General features: G+C 49.5%; 1 protein-coding gene across 2 annotated transcripts in view; it reads left to right on the top strand.

Annotated features, from left to right (window-relative positions):
- FAM222A (family with sequence similarity 222 member A) overlaps positions 1-15,458 on the top strand; it is a 305,618-nt gene that overhangs the window by 164,247 nt on the left and 125,913 nt on the right. Inside the window, exon 1 of one of the 2 annotated variants that reach the window (XM_069619411.1) lies at positions 913-1,069. The exons of the other annotated variant lie outside the window; for it this stretch is intronic. Within the exon in view, the coding sequence (XP_069475512.1) occupies positions 928-1,069 (142 nt within the window). The 5' untranslated portion in view covers positions 913-927. Of the gene's footprint in view, positions 1-912; positions 1,070-15,458 lie in introns of those variants that run through there. 2 annotated transcript variants of the gene reach the window in all.

Below are 15,458 nucleotides of genomic sequence, written 5' to 3'. Positions count from 1 at the left end.
TGCCGGTACTGCCATCTGGTCCCAAGTACTGATATTCCATGCATTGCCATCATAAGAGCTACCTCCCCGGCCCCTGCTCTCCTCTGCCGGTACTGCCATCTGGTCCCAAGTACTGATATTCCATGCATTGCCATCATAAGAGCTACCTCCCCGGCCCCTGCCCTCCTCTGTCGGTACTGCCATCTGGTCCCAAGTAATGATATTCCATGCATTGCCATCATAAGAGCTACCTCCCCGGCCCCTGCCCTCCTCTGCCGGTACTGCCATCTGGTCCCAAGTAATGATATTCCATGCATTGCCATCATAAGAGCTACCTCCCCGGCCCCTGCCCTCCTCTGCCGGTACTGCCATCTGGTCCCAAGTAATGATATTCCATGCATTGCCATCATAAGAGCTACCTCCCCGGCCCCTGCCCCTGCCCTCCTCTGCCGGTACTGCCATCTGGTCCCAAGTAATGATATTCCATGCATTGCCATCATAAGAGCTACCTCCCCGGCCCCTGCCCTCCTCTGCCGGTACTGATATTCCATGCATTGCCATCATAAGAGCTACCTCCCCGGCCCCTGCCCTCCTCTGCCGGTACTGCCATCTGGTCCCAAGTACTGATATTCCATGCATTGCCATCATAAGAGCTACCTCCCCGGCTCCTGCCCTCCTCTGCCATCTGGTCCCAAGTCACGATATCCAACTTCATAAAGTCCTCACTTTCCAATCAAGCACACTTTGGATTCTGGGACTCGTAGTTTCACCCTCCAATATAAACGTCGCGCCTACACGACCTCCATGACCCAGCATCCAGAATGCTGGTGCTAAGAAGGGGACTGGCTGGAGCCGAGCCACAGGTGCCCCGACTTTGCACATAGGCCACGTGTTCCCTGTATAAAAGTGGACTTCTACTTTTGGCATGTTAGGCTCGGGGGAGCTCAAATGCGAGGTGTGCTTGGACCTACTCACCGCGCATGCGCCGGGTGGCGCCTACCGGTTCATAGGAAAGCAAAGCACGTTTCCACGCGGCTTCTAAATAAAGGTGATGCCGGGCGCACAGGATCCAGTGAAAGTCTTTCTTCGTGTATGTATGCATGTATTGCGTTAATGTGTAACTGTGAATTGTAGATATGCTATGTGGCCAAGAAGGAAGCGAAATGGCGGGTGCAATATTTCTCGCCTTCTACCACGTTGTGCTTAATAATAAAAAAAGGCAACGTGCAGTGATGAAATGCTTACAATGTTATCTGCAAAAGGTACCTGCCGTAACTTATTTGTCTGATAAACGGAATCCTAATGGCTTACCCAGAATGCACCGGCTGCTTCCGCACATCAGCGAGACAAGCCCCCTTAATCAAAGCGTGGCTCGCCGTATGCCGCATCTCATGATGGGAGCGCGCGGCATGTCCTTTGCCCACCGCGATGCGAAATTAAATTGCATCGCGCATTCTGGGCCACACGGCCGCCTCGGAACACAATTCCCCGTGTGTTTATTCTGGTTTTCATCAGCTGGGGGGGGGGGCGGCGGCGGCGGCGCCTGGCACAGACCTGGCACACCCGACTCCACATGTCGCCCTCTAGCGGTGAAAGAAACACTAAGAAGTCCCTTCTGGTTTAAGGAAACGTTTTATTAAAACGAGTGCAAGGGGTTTTCTTGCCTAGAAAGAACACTGCGAACCCAATCTCCTCTACGTACCTCCCATTGTTGGTAGATAAGGGAACTGATAGAAAAGGGGTGGGGTGGGGTGGTGTATATGTGCCCCGGGTCACACAATCCAAATCCTTTCCCCCTGAGACAACACTTCTTGATTGCCCCATGCATCTTAATGTGACGTTTGCTTTTGTGCCCCACCCTTTGCGCTAGGGAGTCGCCCCCTCCTTGGGTCATCCAGCCTTACGCGGGCACGGCCCCTTTAAGGAGAGCCTCGTGCAGAATGCCTCTGACTGCATTTGCTCCCGACTATCCCAGTAATTATCTCTATGGCGCGTATTGCGGCCCTCTGGCGGCGTTCTTTCTGTCGATATTAAGTGAGTCTGGCTCGCGGGGCGGCGGTAGCCCGCCCCCGAACGACTGTGAAATCCTATTATACCGCCTGTGACTCTGATTAATTTTTGTATTAATTTCACTTAAAAGGTGAGCGGACTAATTTCCTCTCTCGAGCCGGGGCCATGTGCTTCTGACATTTCCGAAATGGGGCGCTGGCCTCCCTCCTGTCTTTTGGCCGGGCATCTTTCGCTCTCTAATTGGCAATCTGTACCCCGCCGCCAGCCCTGGTTGGCAAGATATTTATTTTTTTAAGTGCTACTTGTTCATTATCAAAACAGCGGCTACATTTTCAACAAAAAAGAGCCCCTCTCTCTCTTGCTACCTCTGACGCTCCATGTCTTCTTCTCTTTACCCCCCCAGCCCCTTCCCTCGCCTGTTGCCTCATGTGCTCAAACTTCAGGCTGCAGAAAAAATGCCTTTTCTCCATAATGGTAGCACCGGCACCTGCGGGACAACCTTTTAATCAAGAGCTGCCCATGGGCCGGTGCCACCATTAAAGAAGAAATGGTAAGGCAGCTGGAAGCCGAGTTTTTTTTTTTTTTTTTTTAAAGCTGAAGGTCCTGCAAAGCTTCAGGCAAAAAAGGCCTCGGCTTCCAGCGGCCTCACCTTTTCAGCCTTAATAGTGCCGCTGCTGCCCCTCGTCTAATGCCTGGCAAAGGCTCTTGGGGGGGGGGGGGGTGCTGATCTCTACAAAGGGCTGTGTGACAGGAGTGCCTGATGGCCATTAATGCAGGGCTCGTCAAGGGGGCACGGCCTAGCGAGCAGTTGGGCAACGCCCTCTCTGCTAGCCCACGACCCCTTGATGAGCCCCGGCTCATTTCCACGTGCCCCTTTAGGCACTGGGCGAAATCTCCATCTGGGATAGCAACTGATGTTTTCACGGATGGTAAGGGAACATCCCCCCCGCCCCCCGCATCTCAATGTAAAGCAGTGGCAATGTTATATATTCCATCTTCCTTAAGTGGCTGCCAGTTCTGCTCCCATTCATTCATGTATTGACAATAGCGCCATCAACACTCTAACACCGTGTATTTATGTGTGTGTTACGCAGATATTTCCACTTCACAGTGCCATAAATAACGGGCTCCCGTGTCACAGGGTCACCTCCATGCACCCCCTGATTGCTCTGCATCCGACTGGGGCAAGACCTGTTTTGCTGCCCGATGTAGCATGGGTTGTTTGTTCATGTGATAACACAGCTTCAGATCCATCTATCCTGCAGCTGAGTTATCAGATGCACGAGCAACCCACGTATCAACAGACACTTTCAACAGACTCGTTATGAGCAACTGAATACAGAAACAGCCAGTCTCATATTCTTGTAGCTGTCCAAAGTGGTATATATGTCCTGCAATGTAGAGACATGTTTTTCTTGGGGTGAGTAGTGTGACCAATTAAAACTGTACACCCCAACTTCCATTATTCGCTCAAAAGGGTGTCTTACTGAATCACAATAAGACATGTTTCAAATTAAAAATTCTGCACATACGTATGTTCCCATAATGCTCTTTGCTTTTATGCAAATGAGCCAGATTGAGTTCTATAAAGAGATACTGTACCACATGACCTGGGTCCATGCCCCTGGGCTTGGGCTCGCCTTCCGGCCCTCCCCTTTCAAGAAGGATGAGGGGGTTCCCCCAGTAAATCTTTCCCATTTGCAGCAGTGTGTGCAGCCCCATATGTCTGATGCAACAAGTGAAACTGCAAGTCCCAGCTCTCACCAAGCTGTTTAATCACAGCGAAGAAACCAGCCCTACTTTGACAAGTGCACACAGACCAAGAATAATCCTAACCCACGACTGCATACCCAACCCGAGGAGATGGAGTAATGAGGCTCAAGCTTCGGTATCCAAAAATCATTGCTGATGGATAAAATCCATCAGTAAGAAGACGAAAGACAGCTGCTGCTTAAGATACCAGGAGCGAGTGATGGTGACATTTAGAACATGGAGCGAGGCGGCAGCTTTGAGTGTTCCAACACTGTGGTACTCATTTCAAAGCACTCCTTCCCAGCTCCATGCGCGAGAGTCACCGAGTCCTGTTTTTTTTCTTGAAATTCTGGGACTTTTTTTTTATAGTTTTGTCTTGTGCCTTTTAAATTTAAGGCTACAAATCCCGGAATTGCAAGTGCATAAAAGGACTGGGAGATTTTCCCACGCCTGGAATTGGGAATCTTGAGTGCGCGGTCCTGTCGATCTCCACAGGAACCGGCAGTGTCAGGCACCCTTTTGTGTCCCAGGGTGGGTGAAAAAAAACCCGATTCAGTTTTTTTGGCGAGTGAACGTCCATTGCCAAATATGGGTGTGCAAGAGGCTTGGCGGGTGAGTGAGATAATGACATGGCAGGTGACACCCGCCAAAGCCTGTCAGTTGAGACGTATTCGTTCGCCCCATGACCTGCACGTTTCACCATAATCTCAGTGCATTCCGAATTCACTGAGCTTCCCATTGAAAGTATAGGGACTCTCATGCTGATGGCCTTTCCCGGGGACGTGGGCGGTTTGGGGCCCCGGAGCCCTTACAGAGACCTCATTTCACCAGATCCACGTCCGTCAATCCCCAACGTAGCAAACAGCACTGTGTGCTGCTGGGGCTTGTAGTCCCACGGCCCCCCTCCACCCCCCCCGTGCTTTATTTCACAGTGCCTGCTACGGCTGGAGCCCGGCTCCACTCTTTCTCTCGGCTGACACAGGATACCCCAAAGCCCTATATGTGTAGATTAGTTAAAATGCAAGGTTTTGCTTTTCGTGCCCTTCTTTTGCATTCGGTTTAATTAGGCGGCAATCTCCTTAGCCAAGCAGCAGCAATGGTGTGTATTCGGCACGGACACCTCCTACTGGAGCACCATTCCCCAGGGCCCCCGGGGTTCCCCCACCCTCGCCTTTCTGAAGACAGAATGAGCAGGGAGGGGCAGACACCTTCAATCGTTAATCTCTGCCCCCAGGGCGTCCACTTGTCTTTGCTCACTCTCTCTCTCTTGGTTTCCCTTCCACTGTTATTTTGACCAGGCGACATTTGGAAAGAGTTTAAAACACGTGCAGAGATGAGAAGAGGCAGAAGCCGGTTAGGGGTGGTGGTGTGGAGGGGGCCTTTTATCTCTCTCTCGCCGTTCAGTCAATCTCACAACAAGCCATAATGTATTGTAGCTTAGTGCTGCAGACGTGCATCCATTTATCTTAAGTGGTGAGACTATTTTCCAGTTCTTGGGGGTACTCTGCTTATATTTTCCGGTCAAGCAGTGTCACACATTTAAACATGCACGAGTTGTTAGTGCAGTCCAGTTTTTTTTTTTGGCGCTCTGAGATTTTTTTTGTACTGAGTTTATGATGGGGGAAATCCAGGACTACAAATCCCAGAATGCAAAGTAAAAAACAAAACTGGACTACCATCTACTAAACGGATTAGGACATGTTGGCATGGATGCACTATACAATGCTAATGCTGCCTCACTGCAAACCATCTCCAATGCCCATCACCTACATGCTGAAGAACCTCTATGCTTTAAGACCGCTGTGGTGGTGATGTGCTTAGTATAAAAGCCAATTAACTGAACATAGAAAGAACCATGATTCGATTTACCTCACCCTCTGTAATCCCCACCACTGTGACTTGCAGACTGCACACAGCTGTACGTTTTGTATCTAATGCAGATGTATTCTAGCATAATGTCTTGTGAGGACTCACTTTTCGGCTGCCACCACCCTCCCCATCACATCCAGGTTTATAGAACAGCGCACTTTGCACTGATCTTGTGTACAGCAGTCGGGGCCTGCACCGTGCCAATGTACTCTTCCATTCAATCACGACCAGTAAACAGTCTCGGGGTATAGGGGCCCTGCGTGCCAATGTGTGCCACTCCATTCGGGAGACTGTAACCCACTACTGTTTTTCTCTGTGTTCTACGACTTGTAGTACAGGATCTATAACTGAGACATTTTTGACTTCAAGTTCCAGAATGCAAAGACAAAAAACGAAGTGACCGCCAGTCGAATGAAGTGCACTTGGTTGGAACTTTTTTGGGCTGTGAATTTTGATAGCTGGCCTGATTTGAATATTGTGGGCTGGGATGTCTAGCAGAGAGGGTTTGGGGATTTTTGGCTTCGCTCCTTGGCCTGAGCAGGCTTCACTTTGCTTTGGACACTGTTATAAGCGTTTGAGCGCCACGGCCCACCATCTGCTTTGTGTTTGGTAGTAGACGGGTACGTCTCGTACCCTCATTTTACACCACTCTTCTATCAGACTTGTGAACTTTTTTTCCCTTGGGGCTACCTCCAAAAGCTCTGTAAAAGAAGACCACAGAACCCCAGCCCTAGTGATGCTGAAAGGGTTCGGTGGGTGGTTGTGGGGGTGGAATTTGTTAAAGGGCTGTGAGGTGCACAGATACAATATGATATGCTTGGTTATTTATAACGCGCTTAACACCCAGAGGTGACCCGGGGATTGAACCTGTGTTGCTCTGTGTCGTCTTGCTTCCAAGGCGAGCACGTTGCTCCTGAGCTATCCTCCCAAGAGAGGATTATTTTGCATGTTTGTACATAAATTGCATGCAGGGAGTACTTTTAATACGTTTTTTATCCTCTTGTCTGACTGAACCCTTTCTCTTCTCCGCTCTCCCACCTGAGTGTCGTTGGGCTTCTTTAGCTCAACATCCCAGTGTTTCTAGAACATCATGTGCCCTTGCTTTTTTTTCCTCCAGCCTCCTGTTAGCAAGCCGGGACAGCATTTTGTGAGGCATGGCGATGGGTTGGAAAGAGAAGGTAAGGTCAGAGGAGCCATACCGGTGCCGGGCGGCGTAATGTTGTCATCACCCTGCCCCAGATGACGCATTGGTGCTGGAAATCCCTCATCACGGTGAGATTCTCTGGCACAGAAAGGTCCTGGAATTAGAAGAGGGCGGAGTGAGGTTGCGCTCCCCCTCTGTTTTCACTGCAACCGAGGAGCCAGTACTCCTGAAGGACGGACTGATCCGTTCACCCTTCACCCCCTTTACTCCTCCTCTCTTGCAGCCCTGAGCCTCACCCAGCCTCAACGTTGGGAGCGCATGCTTCCCTGGACTTCTATACAAAATAGACTACCATTAAGGCCAAATACTCGCTCCAACTGGCAGCAGTAGGCTCAAACCATCACCTCTGATGCTTAGGTCCCACAAATCTGGGCAGTGAACAAGCAGTCAGGCAGAGTGGCAAGCGCAGCACTTCTTCAGGGTGTGCATTAATGTAAACTCAAGAGTGCGCACACACACCCCACAGTCGCTTCCGCCCTCATGCCAACTGCCCTCTCCTCCCAACTGCACCTGTTTCTCATTATATCTCAGTGCAAATGGCATACTTTATTGTATTGCTTATAGTGGAAAACCTAACTTGAGAGCAGCAGAGTACTTTACAATATCAGGGTATCAGTTTTGGCCCTGATATTTTATAGTGTCGGGAGGATAGCTCAGGGGCAACGTGCTCGCCTTGGAAACAAAACGACATGGAGCAACACAGGTTCAATCACCAGGTCCGTGCTTAGAAACCTCTGGGTATTAAGCGCATTATAAATGACCTTTCTCACTGCAACTATGCTATACTCCTGATGTTTAGTACTTGACCTATACAATCGTGCAGCGCTGTTGGTGGAGGGAGACGTACTAGAAGTCTGTGCGTCTTATTCAGCAGTGTGACTAACCATTGAACATGACTGAACAACTTCTTGGTCACAGGTTTATTTTCCTGATGGGAAGATTCTGGGAATCTATAACCATACAGTATGTTATGCTATGTTACTTGGCATTTATATAGCGCCTTATATATCATTGCTATGACCTCAAAGCGCTGGTAGGTTGAACTCCCTTGAAAACCGAGTTCAAGTCAGTAGAGGGAGAGAGTGTCGTATGGTGCGTGGGTGCAGCTTGTGTGGTTGTTGGATGATAGCAGCTTCCTAGCGATAGGTGTGGTGCTGAGGAAATCAGTTGGATGTGTTCAGTCTGGTGGGTGGACACCCAGACTGGGTTCTGGCTACGTTAGGCCTGAGGAACGCTTATGCGAACAACTAGCCGGAATGTGCCCAGTTAGCTGCGTTTTATTAGGGTGATGAGGTGGTCATGGGGTCGTGTTTGTATGTGAACAGCTAGGCTGAATTATCAGTCTGTTTTCTAGTGTAATGACGGTGTATAGTAGAGAGTAAGCGTAGTGGTGTGATATGGTGGTATCTGTAGAGCGCCTGAGACCAGGCACTTGAACAGGACAGTGGGGACATACATAGCGACATATGGATATATAGCGACAGGGGTCGATACAGGTAAATGTGGGATACAGATATATATATGGGGATACAGGTAGATAGCATATATAGGGGGTACAGATATATGGCAACATCATGGGGAACATGTGTTGCCAGCATCCACACTATCCCTAACATCCACACCATCCCCAACATCCACATATGCCACATGTAAATACATATTACCAATTAAAATAGTGTTGGATTGATGCAACACATTAAAGTAATGGTACAACATCTCGGTGCATGGGACCATGTACTAAGAAGCCAATGTTTAGTTGCACAAAATGAACTGTCAGTACTAAGTACAGCAAAGCACCATATGGAGGAGTACTAACTAGAGCAAACACTACCAAAGTAAGGTCTGGATCTACACCAAGTGCAGGAATTTTATTTTTTGAGCATTTGTTAAGTGCCTATACAGCAGAATTGTGTTTCAAGGTGCCACAAGTCTAAATGGGGAGAGAACCAGGGGAATTAATAACGATGGCAAAACATCAAATCGACATCTGTGGTCCTACTTGGCCTTGTGGCATTCGGACGTGCAAGTGTAGTGAAGAGAAGTGCAAGAGATAGAGAAGGGTGGGTGCGGGGGATATGGACAAGTGCTGGTGGGTGCCTGGAAGGGAAGTGCCAAGGTGAGCCAAGGAGAAGGCCTCAAGCTAAGTGCTAGGACGGATGAATCCCAAGGGTAGGGTTCACAGCTGTGAATTGAGGCCCGCAGGGACAGTGCATTGGTGGGACAGTGTGGGTATCAACTGGGTAGAGGGCCTGGGACCTGTGAGATGCACGAGGACCAGGCCACCAGTCTCAGCGGCAGTGGGGTAGTTGGCAAGGAAGGGAAAGAGGTAGAGAAGAACAGAGTTTTGAGACATTTCCAGAACTTAGAGGTCTGTCTCAAGTCTGAGAGGGGCAGAGAGGCTGTTCCAAAGGGAGGCACCAGCCAAAGAGAGAGACCTGCCCCCCGCTCTCTGCTTGGAGAAGCGTTTGCCAATCAAAAAGTTGGAATTGGAGGAGCGGATGGCTCTAGCAGGGGAGTATTTATGGAGGGAAAGTTGAAGATGGCGTGGTTAGTCCCAGGCCCTAGAAAGCCTTGTGGATGATGCAGAGGTCCTAGAGTTTGATCCTCACAGCCACAGGGAGCCAGTGGGGAGATTTTAAGGCTGGAGAGGTACGGTCCCTGGACTTGAGGCCAAGGATAAATCTAGCAGCCTTATTCGGGATTAACTGAAGGGGGCGCAGGGAGGAGTGGGGGAGATTGAGGAAGCAGCTGTTGAAGTAGTCCAGTCAGAGCTCTCTAGACATTTAGCTTCTGGGGAAAGGGAGAATGCCTCTGAGGGGGTGAAGCTGGAAGTGGGCCTTCTTGGCAAGGTCCAAGATGTGAGGGGTGAAGGAGAGAGCGGATTCGGAAGATGACCCCAATGTTTTGGCCTCACAGGATTGTGAGGGTAGAGGGCCAAAGAAGGGGGGCCAGAGGGTAGGAGGAACACTGGGTGCAGCAGTTGTCCCAATGAGAAGGATCTATTTCTTACTGACATGAAGACAGATTGTTGGCTGCACACCATGCCTCGGTGGCGGTCAGACAGTCGGGGATGAGAGAGGAGGAAGAAGAGGTAGTAGAGGGAAGTTTAAAGGAAAGCTGTGCGTCATCAGCGTAGCACTGGAAAAGAGGAGAGGAGGATGAGATCAAGTGGGCAAGAAGGGCGAGATAGATATTGAAGAGCCACAGTGATAGGATGGAGCACTGGGGAACGCAGCAGCTCGAGTGTGGTGGTGGAGGAAATAGGGCCCCGTTGCAGCTCTGAAGGGCGATTGGTGAGGAAAGAGGTCCGCCTTTCCAGGGTCCGGTCTGTGATGCCGGGGTTATCACAGGGTCGTTTTATGAGGATAGAATGGTTGCCCATTCTAGGAGAGTTAATCAAGATTTGGAGAGTTAATCAAGATTTGCAAGCATGTCTTCACAGGTGTTCAGGAGAGCAGTTTCTGTGCTTCTGGATGCCCTGAATCCAGATTGATGCCTCATCGAGGCAACCACCAAGTTCAGTATGGAGGGTCAGTTGGGGGGAGGTCCAGCCTGCCCAAAGTATACTGAGGAAGGGGGTATTGGACAGGAGGGGTCAGCAGGTGGCTTTTTTTAGGAGAGGGTGCGCAAGGGAGTGCTTGAGGGAAAGAGGAACCGAATGAGTGGCAAATGAGTGGTTACAGAAGTCGGCAAGAGCCGGAGCGATGGAGGAGATGTAGTCCTAGAAGGGCAGGGGAGCACCTGTTTGGCGGAGACCTTCATAGAACAGAAAACTTTAAAGACCTCTTCCGTTGCTATGGGCATGAGGGAGGAGAGTGTGGGGCTGCAAGGGGGGGGGAGCCAAGGGAGGAAGGGGAGTGGGAGTGAGATGGGGTGGAGGAGAGTGAGGACAGGATGTCCTGAGTTTTAGATGAGAAGTGGGAGGCCAGTGCGGTGCAGATAGCCTGGTAGGCGGTGAGGTGGAGACTGCAGTTGGACTGGCGAGTTCCTTGCAAATTTGGAAAAGTTCAGCCATGTTAGTGGCTCCAGAGATATCAGCTTCAATGTGGGCGCTCTTCTTGGAGTGGATAGAGAAACGATATTGCCTTTGAAGAAGGCGACAGGCCAGTGTGTCTGAGGATAAGCCTAAGGTCTGCCACTTCTGTTCAGCAATTCTGCACTTATGTTTTAGAGATGCAGCTATTACTCTTGAAGGAAGGTTTTAGGTGGATCCTCATGACGGGGGCAAGGATATCAAGGGTGTTAGAGATGAAGAGGTGCAGGTTGGCGTGGACAGAGTCAGAAGTAGGGGTTGGGGGGATGAAGGCGGAAGCGAAAGCTGCGACTGACACTCACTTCATCAGTCGAATGACGGCAAAGGAGGCTGGCAGTGCTGGGGGTGGCTCAGAAAGAGGGCCAAGAGGCCCCAGTCTGGAAGAGAGGAGAGAGTTATCGGACTAGGAAAGGTGGGAGATAGGAATGTCGCTGGAGATGAGGGAATTCAGAGTATGTCTGGCTGAGTGGGTTGGGCCAGAAGAAAGAATAGTGAGAGAGAGAGGGGGTCACCGAGGACACAGAACTGTGAGGTGGCCTATTCAGGGGAATCAAGGTGAATATTGAAATCATCGAGGAGGAGGAGTTTGGAAGAAGAGGTTGAAAGGAAGGAGGCAAGGTCGGCCCATTCAGAGAGGAAGAGAGAAATAGGCCCAGGGGGCCTATAGATGGTGGCAAGGGTGAGAGAGGGTAGGCGAAAACCCAATCCTACAGATGAGGCATTTAAAAGAGGAGAAGGGTTGAGTAGGTATGATAGAAGCAGGGACCCACTCAGGGAAAATCATGGCAACTCCATCTCCTGGCCTGTTTGATCTGGGTTTGGAGAGCATTTTGTAGCCCTCAGGAAGGAGAGTGTCAAGAGCAATGACGAAGCTGGCATTGAACCAGGTCTCGGTAAGAGCGAGGACGTTGAGGTCTAGTCTTCAAGGAGACTTGATGGCAGAACAAGCATTCAGATTAGCTAAGTGGAGCTGATTGACACCTTTGAAAGTTTTCGAGCGGGGGCACATGGCTGTGGTACTACCATCAGTGTTAGTGTAGAGGAGAGGAGGTAAGGGGGTTAGCAGGAGAAGAGAGGAAGTTAATGACAGAGGGCAGGCGCCGGTTAAGGAGGAGAAGAGTAGGTTTAGAGCATTGAGCCATGACAGTGTCATTGTGATAGACATTAATGATGCACCTAGAGAATGTGAAATATGCCAAGAGTACTTGCCATCTAGTGGCACTATTAATGGAGAAAGGGCAAAAAGTAGAGTCCAGGTGAGCGGTCCATAGATGAGGAGAAGGGGTTGAAAAGAGGATGTCAGTGATGGTCTGCCTGGAAGTAGCATTGACATAGGTGTCAGCTAAAGGTAGGCCTGGCTTAGAGTCCAGGAGGGCTTTTTAAAGCTTTTTTTTTCTTCCAGACTTCGTGAGAGAGATAGGATAGGTTATCAAAGCAAATCCCATCCATATTTGAGGTCCAAAAGTAGTGTTTGGCATTTTATTTTTTTTACAAATGTGGGTGGGGCGGATAGGCAGAGTTCTGGAAAATTTGTGTCTGGCATCGGGTGATGTAAATCTCTGGATTTTTGGTTTTACAAAAGTAGGCAGGTCTGCCTTGGGGGGGCTTACCGCTTGATGCCCCCGGTGCATTTGCTCTGCATACATGTTAGGCGATGCCTGCTGCTTGCTTCTTTAGGCTAACTGCCACTTCCAGTGGCTGTACTGCTTTTATACACGGGAGAGTAGGCATGCGGCTGATTCTGTTGCCACGTTCTTTGTGTTCTGGAGTGGGTTGGGTGGTGGTTTGTCCAATGTGTTCATATACTCTGCAGTAAAGCATTGCAACTTATTTTAGATCTGCCTTCTCCAGAGGCACTCCGCTTAGACCACACATTGATGGGTTGTGGGGAGGGAGCCCCTGCCTGCAAATTCCTGGTCAGATGGGGGGGGTCCCTGAGGTATTTTTTGCCCTCTGGTGCCCCCTGCTGGGACTGGAGTGGACATACCTTCTCGCTGGTTCCTTTTCTTGACTGCCTACGAATTTGGTGGCTTTACGGTACCATATTGGCTTCTAACAAGCGGCTCTACGCTCTTAGATGACAGGTGCCTCTTTCACTAAACCAAAAATCCAATTATGTCTCTGTAGGTCGCATGAGGACCCGGCTGGCGCCCTGCAGCGAGGACGGCTAATTTCCCCAGAATAGCTTAACCTCCCATCATCAAAAAAGATATTGTGTTCAGCTTAACTAGGGCAAGGTCGCTGGTCTGCAAAGTTACAAAGGAAAGCACAGCCTTTGAAAGCAGCCTTGTTAAAAAACTTTCCCCATGGTACCGTCTATGAATGCGCACTTTGCTAATGAACAAGAGAGGATATGTGGAGGACAAGGCAGAGTTGAGGTATAGCGGTGTTCTGGCCCGCAGGCAGCTGAAAGATTACTCAGCAGGCGGGGGGGCTTCGAAAAATCCTAAAGGGCTGGGGCCGAGGCAGATAGTAGCCAGGCCCGAGGGCTGTTCCACGCACTCTGCATTTTCCTTTTCGACCATTCCATCCCTGGTGGGCTGAGCGGGCGTAAGTCTGCAATAGGGTATGGTATGAATGCAGTATGAAAGTAAGCATGGGTGGTATAAATAGAGTGAAAAGTTTTTTATGGACTGGGATGTACTTCTCTATGAGAGAGGAGAGCAAACAACAGATCCCTATGAAATTTGTATTCTTAACTAATTGTTAAATTAAGAAATACTACATGTTATTGAATGTGCATAGTCAAATTGAAAAATATTGAGAAAATGTTTGTTTATTAATTGTGTGATAAATTGCTATAACTGTAAACAGAAAAAGATAAATAAAAGTTTTTTATTAACAATATGGTGAAAAAATAACTATTTTTGATACAATTTGGTGTGGTACATGATAATATAATGAGTATAAAAAGGAAAAACCGTAATGGGACTTGGGGAAGCAAGTGACCCTGTAAACATAGTGTATCGTTAAGCAAAAGTCTTTTGGTAGAGGGCTGTTCACAAGTGGTCGTTAAAAATAGTACCTCTGGTCTCTAAGTTGAAATGTACATAATTATGTGCCAGGCCTGGGAGGGGGCAGAGACTAATACAGCCCTCCAGGGCCCGGTGTGTGTGTGTTAACATTACAGCGCTTTTCACTCAACTTCTGGCCTTGTGTATTATATGTGTCCGAGTGCCTGGAATGCCTGAGGCGGTGTGAGGGAGCTAGATGAGCACTGGTATCGTGGGGAGCAGGACGAACCTGTAACAGCATGCACTGCGTGGTCAAGTTTCAAAGCTGTCAATCATATTAGTCCGGCCTAATAAAGTGTACAACGCATAAAGCAGTGGAAATCGCAGGCAGATCTCGTGGTGTGTGTACGATACGAGTCGTCCAGCGTACAACACGGTATGTCCAGTGCCCACCCCCCAGTGACGGAACAGTCGGGTACGTGAGCAGATATCTGGTTAAGCAGCCTCAACTGAACTACACCATGCACAACGGTTAGTCGTGATTGTGGAAAGCGCTTTTCGAGAGGGGAAGTGGAGCAAATTAGCACCTGGGGTGGCAGCAGCTCAAAGGAAAACGAGGCAGCCTAGGTGTAGCACTTCCAACCGCGGCACACATGGAGGCCTTCTATACCCGGCATTTCAGGGGTTGACGCTGATCTTCTTTGTTGCCATGCTCCCCTGTCCCCTTCGCTCAAACATGGTGTACTTATTGGCATTAGCGATTTGCTTCTGGTGGCCATTTTATTCGGATCCCACAACAGACCGGATTACATCACATTGGCGCAATACTATTTCTTACTTTATTTAATCTGCGTACAAACTGCATAATAACGTGCAGTAGAAAGCTATAACCAGGGCTTTTAAATGGGCTGGGCTAGCCAGGGTGGAGTAGAGGACAAGGCTTTTTTTTTCAAAAGCCTGAAGTTATCGCTCATGTGCGTGAGCTGCAGGGTTTAGAAAAAAAAGCCTTTTCTCCATATTGGGGCTAAAGACTGAAGCTCCCCCTTGGGATCTTCAGGCTTTAGGAAGAAAACATTTTTTTGCCTTAATGGTGTCGCTGCCCCTGCCCAGGCATCCCTATTAGTTAAGAGATGCAGCAATCACCCAAAGGTGATTGCTGCATTCCTTAGTTAAAGGAATGCCTGGCTAGGGGCAGCGCCACCATTAAGGCTGAACACTTGTGGTGCTGCCCCCTACCATGCATTCCAATAGTTAATAGATGCAGAGATCAGCACCCTCCCCCCACCGAGCGAGGAGAGGGTGCCGATCTCTGCAAAGGGCTGCCTGCAGCCCATTAAGCAAGGGCTCGTTAATGGGGCGTGGCCTAACGAACTGGCAGGCGACCCCTGTTAGGGCATGCCTCCCTTAATGGCTCGTTTTGCTGTGCCGCTTAAGGCGCTGGCTATAACCATCACCTCTCATTACTACGCTGCCCCCAGGCAACCTTTATGACCTCTTTCACCACAGAAACCCGGCGCAGGTGTCGTCTGTAGGGCTGTCAGCTGCTCGCATTGCTTTTGGGATAACCAGCAAAAACTGAGCATGATGTCCTAACCGCCTGGTATTGTTACTTGAAACACAATGTATGTCAGCCAGAGACATCTCTCAAAGATATTCA

Source organism: Ambystoma mexicanum, chromosome 10 (assembly GCF_040938575.1).
Source record: "Ambystoma mexicanum isolate Mex_15411 chromosome 10, UKY_AmexF1_1, whole genome shotgun sequence".
Classification (NCBI taxonomy): domain Eukaryota; kingdom Metazoa; phylum Chordata; class Amphibia; order Caudata; family Ambystomatidae; genus Ambystoma; species Ambystoma mexicanum.
The sequence above is the reverse complement of the archived record's forward strand: the minus strand, read 5'-3'. Positions and strand labels throughout refer to the sequence as shown.